Raw genomic sequence first — 13,566 nt, forward strand, 5'->3', positions numbered from 1 at the left:
GAAATTTGAGTCCACATATATGTAGCTGCTTCCCAGATAAAGTATTTTATTTGCCTATACAAAGATAGGCAAAGAATATAACACGAGGTAATGCTTGAACTAGTTACTAGGTTTTTTCTCATATTTTCACTTATTTTAAAACAATTATTAAATTGTGTGGTGGGAGAGAAACTTTAACAATGAGGAAAATTATTAAGCATTTTTCTTTTCTGGAGAATTAATTAATCCTGACTTTTAATTTGATTGCAACCCTGCCTACACATAATGCTAGACTCTCAGGTGTGAAGTCTCACAAGGGTGAGATGAGAGAGATTTAAACTAAGGTTCATTGAAGTCTCTGACTACATTGAAAAAATTTCGTGTAACTCTATGCTCAGAATTTTTTTTTTTTTTGGAAGATGGCTTTTGTCTGCAAACCAGCAACTTTCTATTAGTCTTCAATTTCTTCGGCATTTGATTCCTGAGGTTGGTGGAGTTTGCTGGAAGAGTTTAAAAAGAATAATCCAAGCATGTTTAATTAATAATATATTTGTATTTTTTGTCTGAGATCCCTTAGATAAAGGTAGGAAGCTTTTTCTGCAAACGCTGAGAAGTACCAACTGTGATTTAAGAAAAAAATATATTTCTTAAGACCAAGATAGTGCATGGATATTCTCTGTTCTTCAATGTTGCGTTAAAAACTCTTCCCACTGACCATGTTTCAGCAAGCTCAAACCCTTTTCCACTTAAAACAGCACTGAAAACGTACAGCTAAATCTTCAATCAGTTTATCTTCAAAGTAATGCTCTTCTGTCTCAATCCAGGACTTTTCATATCCCTGAAGAAAGAGATTGACAGCCCGATGCCTAAAAGAGAAACACAATTTCAAACAAAATTTTTATTAAACAAAAGGAAGTTGAAAAAGAGTTCAGTAATACTTTATTACTAGATTTTTCTGTATATTAGAAATGAAATAAAATAAAAATTAGCTTCTCATTCTTGATATTTCTCTTCAGAGGTAGCCCTTTGTAATACACACAGCCAGGCTTCTCAAATCACTTATGGACTTGGATTTAAATCCCAACTTGGCCATTTCTGTGCTTTGTAACATTGGTCAAGTTATTCATGTGTACTTTACATGATCAAAATGAAATATAAAGAATGTTGGACAGAATAGTATCTAGAGAAGCTATTTTTACACAGAATGGCTCTTGATAAGCAATGTAATAAATGTTGATAGAAGAACTGGTCTGAATTCAAAGGAACAATAGACACAGACCTTGAAAGTCTAGAAAAATAGAAGAAAGGAAGCCTTATAATCAAGGATCATGATAAGGAAGCAGCCGAGGTGACCGATGGAAGCTATTGATGACACCAGAAGCTAAGCTTGGGAATAACCTAAATAGGCTAAGGAGTCCCGCAACAAATTGTGAGACAGGTTTACGAAGGGCCATCTCCTCTAGAAATCACCACAAATTCTAGACCTGAGAATTTCCAGCACAGCCGTAGGCAGCAGACAAGCTAGGCCCTGGTAAAAATGATGATTGCAGTAAGATTCAGACATGGATGTTTCTGAAATGCATGTAGGTCTGTCTCACCAAAGCATCAGCATGAAGTGGGATAGCAAACTCAGTGGGTCTTAGAGTAATAAGTAGGCTCTAAATCGCATTTTCTAATAATGTGTTTTACATCATGACTCTCCCTTGTGGCTGCCTCTTCTCATGCCCTGTCCTTGCAGCATCATGTCCAGTATAATTATTAGAAAATAAGATTTAGAGGGCTGGGAAGGTGGCTCAGTGGTAGAGCACTTGCCTTGCATGCCTGAGGCCCTGGGTTTGATTCCTCAGCACCACATAAGCAAAAAGAAAAAAGCCGGAAGTGGCACTGTGGCTCAAGTGGTAGAGTGCTAGCCTTGAACTGAAGAGCTGAGGGACAGCGCTCAGGCCCAGAGTTCAGGCCCCACGACCGGACACCCCCCCCCAAAAAAAAGAAAGAAAATAAGATTTAGAGAAGAACTGTACAGGAGAAAAGGTGAATGGGGCTTGATGGTTCATATTCCATTTGACCACATGGTGATACCAGAACTAGATCAGAGAGCATCGAAGCAGCACAGCGTTTGAGGCAGAAGCCAATACATTTGAGACTCCACACACAGAACGCAATGGTAAGGGATTTTCCCATCTTAGCAAAAGTGCAAAGCATGATGTTTTGTCATTTATCTTGGTGGAGCATTTTGTTTTATATAACATTTGTTCAGTTACTCAAGGCCAATGGGCCATTCTCTGTCCAAGGTGCTGAAAAATAGAAACAAATGAAACTAAGGAAAGGAACAGATATAGATGGCTATTGCTTATCCTCAGATGAATAAACAATGATATGCATATCCAAACTACGAATATTGCTTCTGCATTCATGGGTGTGTCATCTATACCTGTGAGAGAAGGTGATAGATCTATCAGACTCATTTGCCTTATTTTCCTGTGAGTCAGGATAGCTCCAGTTCTCTTCATATATATATATGTGTGTATATATATATATATACACATATATGAATGTAGGTATGTATGTATATATAAAATATACATATATACACATATAATACATACATATATATTATATAATACCTATATAATATATAGTATATATGCACAAAGTCCCATATGTTCTATATAAGCTCATTCACTTTAACCCCTCTAAATTTTCTAAACAATTTTATGAGTCACTTCTTATAGTCCCAGATGCAAAAAAACCTAGCTTGTTAGAATGTAGTTAAACAAATAACCTGACCAATGTAATATAGCACAGAAACCATGATACATGGGCTGAAGTCAAGGCAGTTTGACTCTAAAGCACTCATTCCTAAACATTATGTGTGACAATTACACTGCAGACCTCAAACCTCTGGGAAAAGATCAGCAAGGAAAACAAAGTGAAATCTCGTGAAAAGAATCAATACACCTCTTCCATCTTTGCTTAGACTACTACACTGCATTTGGACATATTCCATTCGCTTACTACTGAGAGGAAAATACCCTTAATTTGTTGTGAGCATTGAAAGCGTTCTTACCTTGGCAGGTTGTACAAGGGAGCCATCCGGAAGCAGGCCACAACCGCCCTTTTCCTCTGTTTAGACAAGAGCTTGTGCCACACGGCTTTTTTAGATCTCTGAGGATGCTCCACCTGGAGTAGAACAGCACAAATAAACACAGATGGTACCCAAGTTACCCTTCAGAACACTGTATCAGACAGCCGCACTGTGGACCTTCAAGTTATTTTGGTCAAATCTATAACCTAAGTTACCCATGGCCAAATGTGAGATTGTTTCAAACATCCCACCATGTCCTTAGTAAAAGTTTCCTATGTTGTAGAGAGTGTGCTTCACAAGCTTTGTCATCTCAAAAATCAGATGTTAAAGCATTCTGTAGAAAGCCACCTTTTCTCAGGCTCTTTGGGTTTTCTTTCTTTTCTCGGGGCTCTGTAATTCTTAGGCTGGTGCTTTATCATTGAGCCATGCCTCCAACCATTTTGGGAGCTCCGGTTGATATTTTTTAGAGTCTCATTGTTTTGTTTGTTTTTGCTTGGGCCAGCCTGAACCATGATCCTACTATTTACACTTCCTAACACAGATGGATAGATGGGATGACAGGCACACATACCCACACCCAGCTTCTTCTGTTGAGATGGAGACTCATGATTTTTTTCCCCAGACCATGTCAAACTGCAATCCTCCTGATCTCTGTCTCCTAGTATTAGCTAGGTTTATAGACATGGGCTACTGGCCCCAGCCTCTTTAAACATTTGCCACCTATATGAGGAGTTAACCAATTCTTACATACCTACATATCCACAGGAACTAATTTCATCATACGTACTACAGTAGCAAGCATGAAGAGTCAATGACAACTCCACTTCTTTGAAGGAGATGACAAGGCTTTTGCACACAATGTATCAGGAGTGAGTACAGGGATTTTATAAGAATGCTCAAATGAACAACTACTGTGTTAGATAAGGACAAATGATGATTTTTATGTTACAGGACATAACAAAAGCAGGCTATCAATTTTAACAGATGGTGACTGGAGCTTGAAAGAGAAAAGAGATTAATGATAATAAGTATTAGAAAGAAAGAGTCCCAACAGGGGAGTCTAAGTTAATTAGTAATTGCTAAGCAATTGAGCACTGTACTTCCCAGACTGTAATAGCGACGGCCAGTATATTTAGATTTCTGGAAGAAATAAAAATGTTATGTTAGCCAAAAAAGTAAAACTGACTTCATTATCCTTTGCACTAAAGCCATCAAAATATGAATACAGTAATACCTTAAAAAAACACAATGTCTGGACTATATTTGCTTAGAACTTTTAACAAAACTTGTAGAACTAACGAACATTTATTTCTGTGGTCCTCTATCCTCCAGGGAATCAATAAAACATTTAAACAAATGCCCACATCAATTTACTTCTTTTCTTCCTGCTCCTCCTGCCTCTAATTCTTTCTTTCTTTCTTTCCTTCCTTCCTTCCTTCCTTCCTTCCTTCCTTCCTTCCTTCCTTCCTTCCTTCCTTCCTTCCTTCCTTCCTTCCTTCCTTTCTTTTTATTTTTTGGTCATGGGGCTTGAACTCTGGGCCTGGGCGCTGTCCCTCAGCTCTTCAGCTCAAAGCAAGCACTCTACCACTTGAGCCATGGTGCCACTTCCAGTTTTCTGGTGGTTTATTGGAGATAAGAGTTTCATAGCTTTTCCTGGCTGGGCTGGCTTTGAACCACTATCCTCAGATCTCAGCCTCCTGAGTAGCTAGGATTACAGGGGTGAGCCACCAGTGCCCGGATTGATTCCTCACTTATAAATGAAAAAAATGGTATAGAAATATATATAATTTTGTTTACCAGAGACATGCGAGCAAACAAGATGGATGACATGGTCACAGAGACATGTGGCATGGCGTAATGGCACCTATATTTGTCTGGGCCTAAATAGGGTCCAGGCTAGGGGCAGGGCCACAGAACACTTCCATTCCCAGGCACTGGACTGACAGGTTCAGCAACCTATCAGCCAAGTGAAGGCAGGAGTGGACATTTAGATAATATGAAGTATGAATCAAAATGCCTAAAATTGCTATGACAACATATTCAGATATGGCCAAAGAGATTCAAAGTTAATATTCATTCTTCAAAACACTTAGGTGGCAAAATTCCCAAGCTGGCATTGGACATTTCACTATATCATGTTCAGTAAGCAATATATGTGCCAGGTGAGAACCATAAGAGAGCCCTGGCCTGGTGACCCATCACTGGGAGGGGAACACAGACCCCACCCTGCGGTGTCATCCCCGTGGGAAGAAGACAGTGTTTGGGATGCACAGACTCTACCTGACACCCAGAAATATGGCTGCCCATTCAGGATGGCTCAAGTATTACTCAAGAGACCTGGAAACTCTTGAGCATAGGGGGGAAAAGCAATGAAAACATACAATGACTCATATGATGACATGGTAGACAACTGCAAAGTTATTATGCAAATGTTTTTCTCATGTGGGTTTTTAATATCCACTTATTACCCTTCCCTAAATGGAATTTATTTCTGATCTTGGAGAGAAATCACTCAAACTATCTCTAATGAAAGGGCAGGTGGAACAAGAAACAAAAGAGAAAACCTTTGAAATATGACACCAGGGAAAGAGAGATTCTCATGTATGCTGTTGCAAATGGAAAGAAAACTGACATAAGCATAAAATGCTTGAAATCAGGCATAACACCCAATTATCTTGCCAGGAAGTTTTAAAGTTCTGTAATTTTAATCATCTGTATGCATTTAGAAATATTTTTTAAAATATAATAAAACAAAGGACCGGAACCCTTGAAATATATTAGCTATGAAACCACTCATAAGTTTTAAGCTTGGAAAATGTGTTAATTAACTACTAGATACCCTTGAATTACATCTTTATAATTAATAAGTTGAATCTATGTGTCTGGGGGCACAATGTTTAAGAATTCACATAGATCTTCTTTTTGGAAATATGGTGTTCAGTTAATGCAAATCTGATTGAATCACCTGTTCAAGATGGAAAAGTACATTTGCGATATCCAGCACTCTCTCCACTGTCCTCTCTGGATCTGAAGCATCCTCGGTCCTGTTTGGCAAGTCTTTGTAGAGAGCCATCTGCCACCTGATTGCAGGATCCTCCAGCTGAAGGACAAGGCGGAGGGCACAAAGCACAAGGCACTGATGCAAAGTCGTACACAATCTGCAAGTACTTATGAAGCCCAACACAGTCTTAAGGTGTCTGCAGATAGAGCTAGGTCAGGTGAGGAAATCCAGGGGTCCAACAGAGAGCACAGTGACCACCGCTGATACTACACCACTGAACACTGGAAACTTCTGAATTCCAGGTGCTCTTACCATCTGTACAGTAAAGGTTACTTTGTGGGGAAGTGTGGTGCTTGCTTAACCAATGTCCACATGTCACAGTGTACACCAAAATGTCATGTGATGTACTCTAAATATCTATGATTGGGAAAAAAAATAAAACTACTATACAATGAAGATGGCAGGTAAGGAAGACCCTTGTGATCGTGAATCTTATTCATCTATTTTCACAAGGTATTGTTATTTTTTTTATTATTATCATTAAGTAGTTGTACAAAGGAGTTGCCATTTAACAAAGTGGTTTATGAATGTAATCTATCTGGATCAATGGTGAGAATGTTGAAACCTTATTCATTGTAATAAGTTCTACCTTACCATGAGCTGTAATCTACTTTGTGGTGCTTTGGAATCATTCCCTCAGCACGTGAAGGGGACTCCATGCCTGTCTGAGAGGTGGAGATGAAGGGAGGGTGCAAAGCCCTTCTTTCTTTTCCCCAGTCTCCTAAGGTGTTCACTTTCACAGGTGATAATACCAACTCAGGAAATTTAGAACACAGCTCATTCTCACCACAACAAAGAACTTAATTGTACATCATTCAGGATGCTTTAACTAAAGATCAGTTGTTACCTTTAGAATATTTCTTTTTTACCACTTTGGTTTTGAATTTTTAACACAAAAGAATTTGGAAGCAGGATAATGACTACTTGAAATGTTTTTCAGTGCCTCCATGGAGAAGGAAAATGATCTACAGCATCATTGTAAAGATGAGGTGATTTGTAGACATTAAAAGTGCATTCGGGTAAACTGTGGCTTACCTTGCCTTGTAAGTGAATATTAGTACGGATGATGTCTCGTACTTCATCCTCGGTGTCTTTCTGTCAAGAAATACATGTTAACTAAAAGGAGGCTTAAAACTCGTCAACTGTCCCCAGTCACTAGATACCACTCAAAGGTCGTGTATGCCTGACAAGTATCTTTGCTGATTCCAACCATAGACTTGGGGCACTCTCCTTCAGATAACTTCCCAACATCGCCGTGCCTGCTTTTATCACACAGGAAGCATATCATCACACAGGAGAATTCATTTCCAAAGCATAGCAAGGAGAGGCAGAAGCTCAAGCAGAATGTAAATCCACCACTTCCCCCACCATGTTGGAAAGACGAGGACTATCCACCTGGGAATGAAACAGACCAGAACCCACACACACAGGGCTTTGCCTGTGTGCCAGCTCTTTCCCCGCCTCCCCTCCAGACACTCCTGCCTGGGAGGACAGACAGATGGCTGCTGCACTACTGCTCCAAGGTACCCAGGATAGGGAGCAATGCCCTCTGAGTCTCACACATATATAACTTCGAAAGAAAACAAGCAACCACTGATGTAAGCCTTATGGAAACAAAAGGAAAACCAAAATGGCCAAATTAAATGTCATCAAAGAACATGAAGACAAGGGAAGGCAAGACCTGGTGGTGGAAGGTGAATGGTCGCGACCCCCGGGGTGGAAAGAAGACTTACCAGACTAAACCGGTTTTTGGCCAGTGCTATGAGTTCTTGGTCACCAGGGGCGCAGATATTGAGGCCGACAGGCAGCAACCGCTTCAGAGCAGCCACGATGAGCGATGTCTGCATGGAGTACCGGTCCCCTTTGCGCTTCATTTTCTTCCTCTCCTGATCAGAAACTGCTGCCTGTAGAACAGAAAACAGCTGGGACGGGTGCCCGGATTCTTACACGCAGGATTAGGAACCTTCTCTGATTCAGTTGTTACTTCTGCCTCCTTGTTTTCTCCTGGTTCTTATTTTTCCAAAAGCAAGCTGTCCTGAAACCTTTTTCCCCCTCTTTTGATCTCAGTGTCTTTAAGGTTCTACTCTCTAATTCCAAGGTCATTACAACTCATAAGGACAAGTTCCCGGGTAACTGTCAGAGCCAACAGGCATGCTGTGATGTTACAGAAGCAGAAATGAGGAAGGGCGTGGTAATTTCAGATGGTCTATCATACTATGTTTTGTTGATGTTGGAGACACTGCCCTTCTCAGGACTAAGACCTTCCAAGGGAAGATCTGATGGACAAATAAACCTCCCAGGGCCCCCATTCCTCCATGTCCACCAAGCCCCCACGCTCCAAGCAAGCTCCGCCCGGCCTGACCATCGCAGAGCCATGCAGCAGACAGCTAGAGATGCCCATGAGGCCCAGGGACCAAGAAAAAGTCTGACTACCCAACCCTGCCTCTCCTGCTTAGCCTGCTCCACCTAGAAACCACAAGAAAGTCTGGTGCTCACATTGTGATTTCTTGTGTGATGGCGCTATGTGGTGCGCCCCTGCTGGTCGCATCTCACCAGCCCCAAACCTAGCCAGTCCTTGGGAATCTAATAGAAACCCGCAGGGACCATGATCACGCTGATCAGATCCCACTCCCGAACATTCCAAATGTAGAAAATACAGCAGAACATGAGAGAGGAGTGGAACAGATGAGCATGGTACCTTGGACATCTTTGATTTCGTGTCAGTAATAAGGAAAGACATATTGTTGATTTCATTCTGCACAACGAAGTTCTGTTCTTCTCTTTTGAAATTCTACCAAAAAAAAAAAAAAAAGAAGAAGAAGAAGAAGAAGAAGAAGCAAAGGGAATGTCAGTTAAAGCCAAGCAGAGGAGAAGGTCAGGTAATTAGAGGTCACACAGAGCCAGTAGCTTTTTCTGAGACAGGCACTGACCTGCTATGTAAGACTTAGCGAGAAAGTCAATCATATGCATTGAGTTTCTGGGTATCTAAAACCTACATGTAGATACGTTTACTTCCGATAAGGCAAAGAAAGATTAAGTCACCAGGGCTCAAAGTCACCAGGTAAAAATGATCACTCCAGCACCAATGTAGCTGGTGCCCAGAGTCTATCTTCCTAAGATAAGCCCAGGTTTCTCAAGACTAGTGATGCTAGTGTCTATACTGAGAGATATCTGTGTTATGACATCTCTTTGCCCACTTTGTATTCGAAAACGTATGAAGAATGAACACATGAATTCACGTTCAACTAACTATTCACAGTGAAATACAATCCATAATAACAGACCTGTGTTTCAAAAGCCAATGTGAAAAATGTACATCAAACACATAGAATTTTCTTTTCTTGAAAGTATCCTTAGACATTCATCTGAAAACCTACTAATTATGATACTTTCCTATTCCAAACTCTTGCCCTCTATATACATTTCAAGAAGCTTCACTGGTGTTTTAGCACTTGAGAGAGTTGGGTGGTGTCAATCACCCAAGGAAAACAAGTCAGTTTTTCATTTTCTTACATGATTAATTCCTAGGCTTGTCCTATCTGCCCATTAGCCATAATAGGAAGGATAATGCACCAGAGAAAATAAGGATAGAAGAGCCAATCCATCTCTGTTCTATGGAAGGTGAAGATGAATTGGATTTCTTCTACAATTAGTTTTTCCTCTGAAATACCCTAGATAATCTAATGCATCCATTTTAAAGAGGATGCATAGGGTGCGAAATCCTTTTCTGGGCAGGATGATGCTTGCCTGTTCTCTTGGCACGTGGGAGGTAGAGGCAGAAGAATCATCACCAGTTCAGGGCCAGTCAGGGATACACTGAGTTCAAGGCCAGCCTGAACTCTACATAGTAAAATGTAGTCAATGGTGGAGCATTTATTTGTCCAGAAAGTGCATCTTTAATAATAGCATCATAAGCATTATTTGTTGTCTACATCTAAGGAGTCTGCCGATCATAATATCAGACATAGAGAAAATAGAATGGAATAGCTTTTATAACGTGTACATTTCTATCTTTACACTGATACTTAGTATCTGTGAAAGATCTAAAATAATTTTCCACAAATAATGAATATTTAAATATGTGTGTATCTATATATATACATACATACACACATATGTGTATACACACATATTTGGTGCTGGGGACCGAATACATTGAAAAACACTGTCACAGCCAGTTACCATGGGGATGGACACATCAAACAATAGACTGTCCCTCTTCTTACACTTACGTGGGACTTGGACCAGTAGATAAAGACTTCGGCCACCATCCGGAACAGTTCCTCCGCTTCTGGGTTAGGTTCCTTCAGCCATTTTGCCCTGGACCACATAAGTAAAGTGATTTCTCAGTTACCCCTTAGACTTTTTTAAATTACCATCACCAAAATCACCAAAGTTAAATGTGTTGATCACAGAGCTCATAATAATTTTAGTGTACATTCAAGACAGTTAAAACACATAAACATCATAACTGTCCAATGTGTTTTATCTGCCAAAGGTAGGATACTTCAGAATACAATTTCCAATCTTAAATTTAAAAGGCCTGGTGACAAAAAAAAAATGCATCTACCCTATAAACACATCTATGTTCTAACCATGAACAAGCTCCGGTCCAATCAGTGAAGGAAACAAGTCAATAGAGTGTGAAGAGCCAAGTGAGGTTGGGGCTGACTGGGTGTGAGTGACTTGGAGGCCGTGTACCTGTTATAGTCCACAAATCGAATCAGGAGAGGGTAGAAGGCGTAGAGATCTCTGGCCAGTGTGGTGAACTCATCGAGGATGAGGAGCTCGGCCTCCGACATGTCCCCTCTGGCCTCGGCTTTCAGATGGTCTTCCTCCGAGACCACCATGGCTGCCTTCTTCTTCAGTTTCTCCATTAACGGCAGGAAGTGTGTTTTCAAGAGCTGAGGTTTCACTTTGTTGATGATAGGCTGGGAGAATACTGTTGGGAGACAGACAATAGAAAGCTGCTCTGATAAATGTCCTAAAATGAGGATAGGTTCTAATGGCAGTCGCTATATAAATGCTCACACCCCTCTCTCCTTCGGGACAGAACCCATGTCACCATGGTTTTCCTAGCCCAGTACCAAATTCACAGCTCATGGTCAAAAGAAATTATTTAGTATGAATTGAATGTGCTTAATTAAAAAAAAATCAATAGCTAGTTTTGAGTAGAAAGAAAACGATTAGTTCAATAATTAGTCTTGCAGAGATCAATTATTTTCAGCTAAAGTAAAGTCCAAAATTGGGCTTGGAGACAGCCGATGTTGTATCACACAAGGCCACCACACCTCCATCCTTACTCTGTTATCTTATTTCATAATAGTTCTGGCCATCAGTTGTGGTTCTAAAGGATTTCCCTTAAAAGTAAAACATGTCTATACTGGAAAAACAAATGAGCCATAACCGCCAACCCACATTTTCACAGCACTGGTGTTATTTCTGTGGAGTTTTCTTTGATAAACTATAAACACATATATTATACCCATATCATGTTGAATTTTTTAAAAATGCTTTCATTTTACCCTATAGGATGTCATAAGCATTCCCCAAGGAATGCTGAAATTTCAGTGTTTAAAAGTGGCAGGATATTCTGGTCTGAAAATGTCCATTGCCTTCTTAACCACATTGCAGTTGCTGGTTTAAAAACCATCAGTATAAATCTGCAGTGATAGAAGGTAAACTTAATGTAAAACAGATGACTTCTTGATTATTCCTCATACAAGATGTAAAAACAGTGACTGTTTCAAAAGCTGGCTTTATTTTTATCTTGATCTGCACAATTTTTTGCTTTTTTACTCATTATTACTAATGGATCTTATGCACATCATCCAATCAGGGAAATGTCTACTTGAAAGTAGTAATGAACTACCCAATGTCTGATTACACCCATATTTTTCCCCAAAGAAATAGCATGACAGAAATAATCATTTTTTGAGCACAGAAGAAAGTGTTAAGATAGGTGGGAAATTTCTAATTTTCTGTCTTCCAAATCATGTGGGGCATAAAACAAATTTATTATTCCATGCTTCCGATCCTTTCTCTTTCCTTTTTGACAATTATCTTCAAATCATTGCTGAATGTGCCCTTTCATAGGTACAGCGAGAGTCACCCTTCCTTCATTCTCATCCCCCCCTACCTCAATCTGTCCCTCGCTTCCCAGTTGGTTTTCCAGGCCGTACCTGCCAACCTCTTCATCCAGGCTCCCTCGTCAATGCCCAGGTTGTTGTAGATGATCTTCAGGATGTTGCCGAGGAGCGTGTTCATGTGCTCGGAGTTGAGGGCCGTGCAGCAGGCCTCGGCCCGCTCAGGGTTGTTCTCAGGCCCGTGCTCCCACCACCGGGACATGTAGCTGCACAGCATAGGCAGCACCACCTCCATCACATGAGGCATCTGGGTGTAGCGGATGCCGGATTCAGCCAGCTCCACGATCTCCTCCATGAGTTTCTCCAGGGATGGTATGTTTGGACACACGTCTTCCACATTTGCCGGCAAACTAAGAGCTGCAGAAGCATGGATAAAATGGACCCTGTTCACTGGGAAATGAATTGGCACCATGTGGCAGATTGATGTATGCCACAAATACATCACTGGCATGATTAACTTACCGTGACCCCTGACCCTGGCCCTGCATGCAACAGACACGAGCAATGGTTTCATGGTGAGCCTCAGAGCTGGGTGAGCCCTGCTGGCTCTCAACTGACTTCCTTTCCCTCTGCCAGACATTGCAGTCTCTCTTTTCCCCAAGTTCCTATTTTACCCTTGCTCTCATGATGAAGTGCTGGAATTTTCTCTGAATGTACCAGTTTCAGTTTCCTGATATCAGGCTCCAGATATTCTTAATCAAAAATGGTTTTCTTTTTGCCCCTCATATTGTTTATTCTCAACTGTATTACACATGTTCATCAATCTCTCTCCTACTTCTGCAAATTAAAGCTCCCTGGGGAGAAGAATTGCAGCTTCATGCATATCACAGCTCCTCTACCTACCACAGCACCTCCCAAAATTACTTCTCAGCTGGCAAAAAGATAAATGGAGTCGTTAACTTTAATTCATTTACTTTGTTATGCAAACATGTCGTAGAAACATGAGCAGGTAAATTATCTGATTTGTATAGTTCCTCATCTGTAAAGAAATAACCAATCTGTTTCATTCTTGACTCATGAGAAAAATACTCATGCTTTAGGATCTCACCTTACTAAGATAATGGTATGTGTTTATACAGATTAATAATTTAAATTTAACCAGTGTTCATAAACTAATTATAAAAGTACACTGTGCAAATTATGTTGAAAACTGTGAGTGCCTGTTCAACATTATTTGTCTCTAACTTCATCTACTATATGAAGTCAAAACTGTAAACAGAGCAAATTGAATAATTATGTGAGTCTTTAAAAGATTCCTTCCAACTAAGGAAGATAGGATCACAGTTCGAAGCCAG

The 13,566-nt window shown here is 40.4% G+C and overlaps 1 protein-coding gene across 1 annotated transcript in view; it reads right to left on the minus strand.

The window, feature by feature from the left end:
- Window positions 1-13,566, minus strand: part of Ryr2 (ryanodine receptor 2) — a 427,229-nt gene that overhangs the window by 68,531 nt on the left and 345,132 nt on the right. Inside the window, exons 68-77 of the mRNA XM_069990607.1 lie at window positions 12,308-12,628; window positions 10,827-11,067; window positions 10,358-10,445; window positions 8,824-8,916; window positions 7,859-8,029; window positions 7,161-7,220; window positions 6,030-6,164; window positions 4,168-4,204; window positions 3,047-3,158; window positions 749-845 (exon numbers count right to left, since the gene is read on the minus strand). Of these exons, the coding sequence (XP_069846708.1) occupies window positions 749-845; window positions 3,047-3,158; window positions 4,168-4,204; window positions 6,030-6,164; window positions 7,161-7,220; window positions 7,859-8,029; window positions 8,824-8,916; window positions 10,358-10,445; window positions 10,827-11,067; window positions 12,308-12,628 (1,355 nt within the window). The remainder of the gene's footprint in view (window positions 1-748; window positions 846-3,046; window positions 3,159-4,167; window positions 4,205-6,029; window positions 6,165-7,160; window positions 7,221-7,858; window positions 8,030-8,823; window positions 8,917-10,357; window positions 10,446-10,826; window positions 11,068-12,307; window positions 12,629-13,566) is intronic.

The sequence above is a fragment of the Dipodomys merriami genome, unplaced genomic scaffold, assembly GCF_024711535.1.
Source record: "Dipodomys merriami isolate MVZ:Mamm:240054 unplaced genomic scaffold, mDipMer1.0.p SCAF_4, whole genome shotgun sequence".
Classification (NCBI taxonomy): Eukaryota; Metazoa; Chordata; class Mammalia; order Rodentia; family Heteromyidae; genus Dipodomys; species Dipodomys merriami.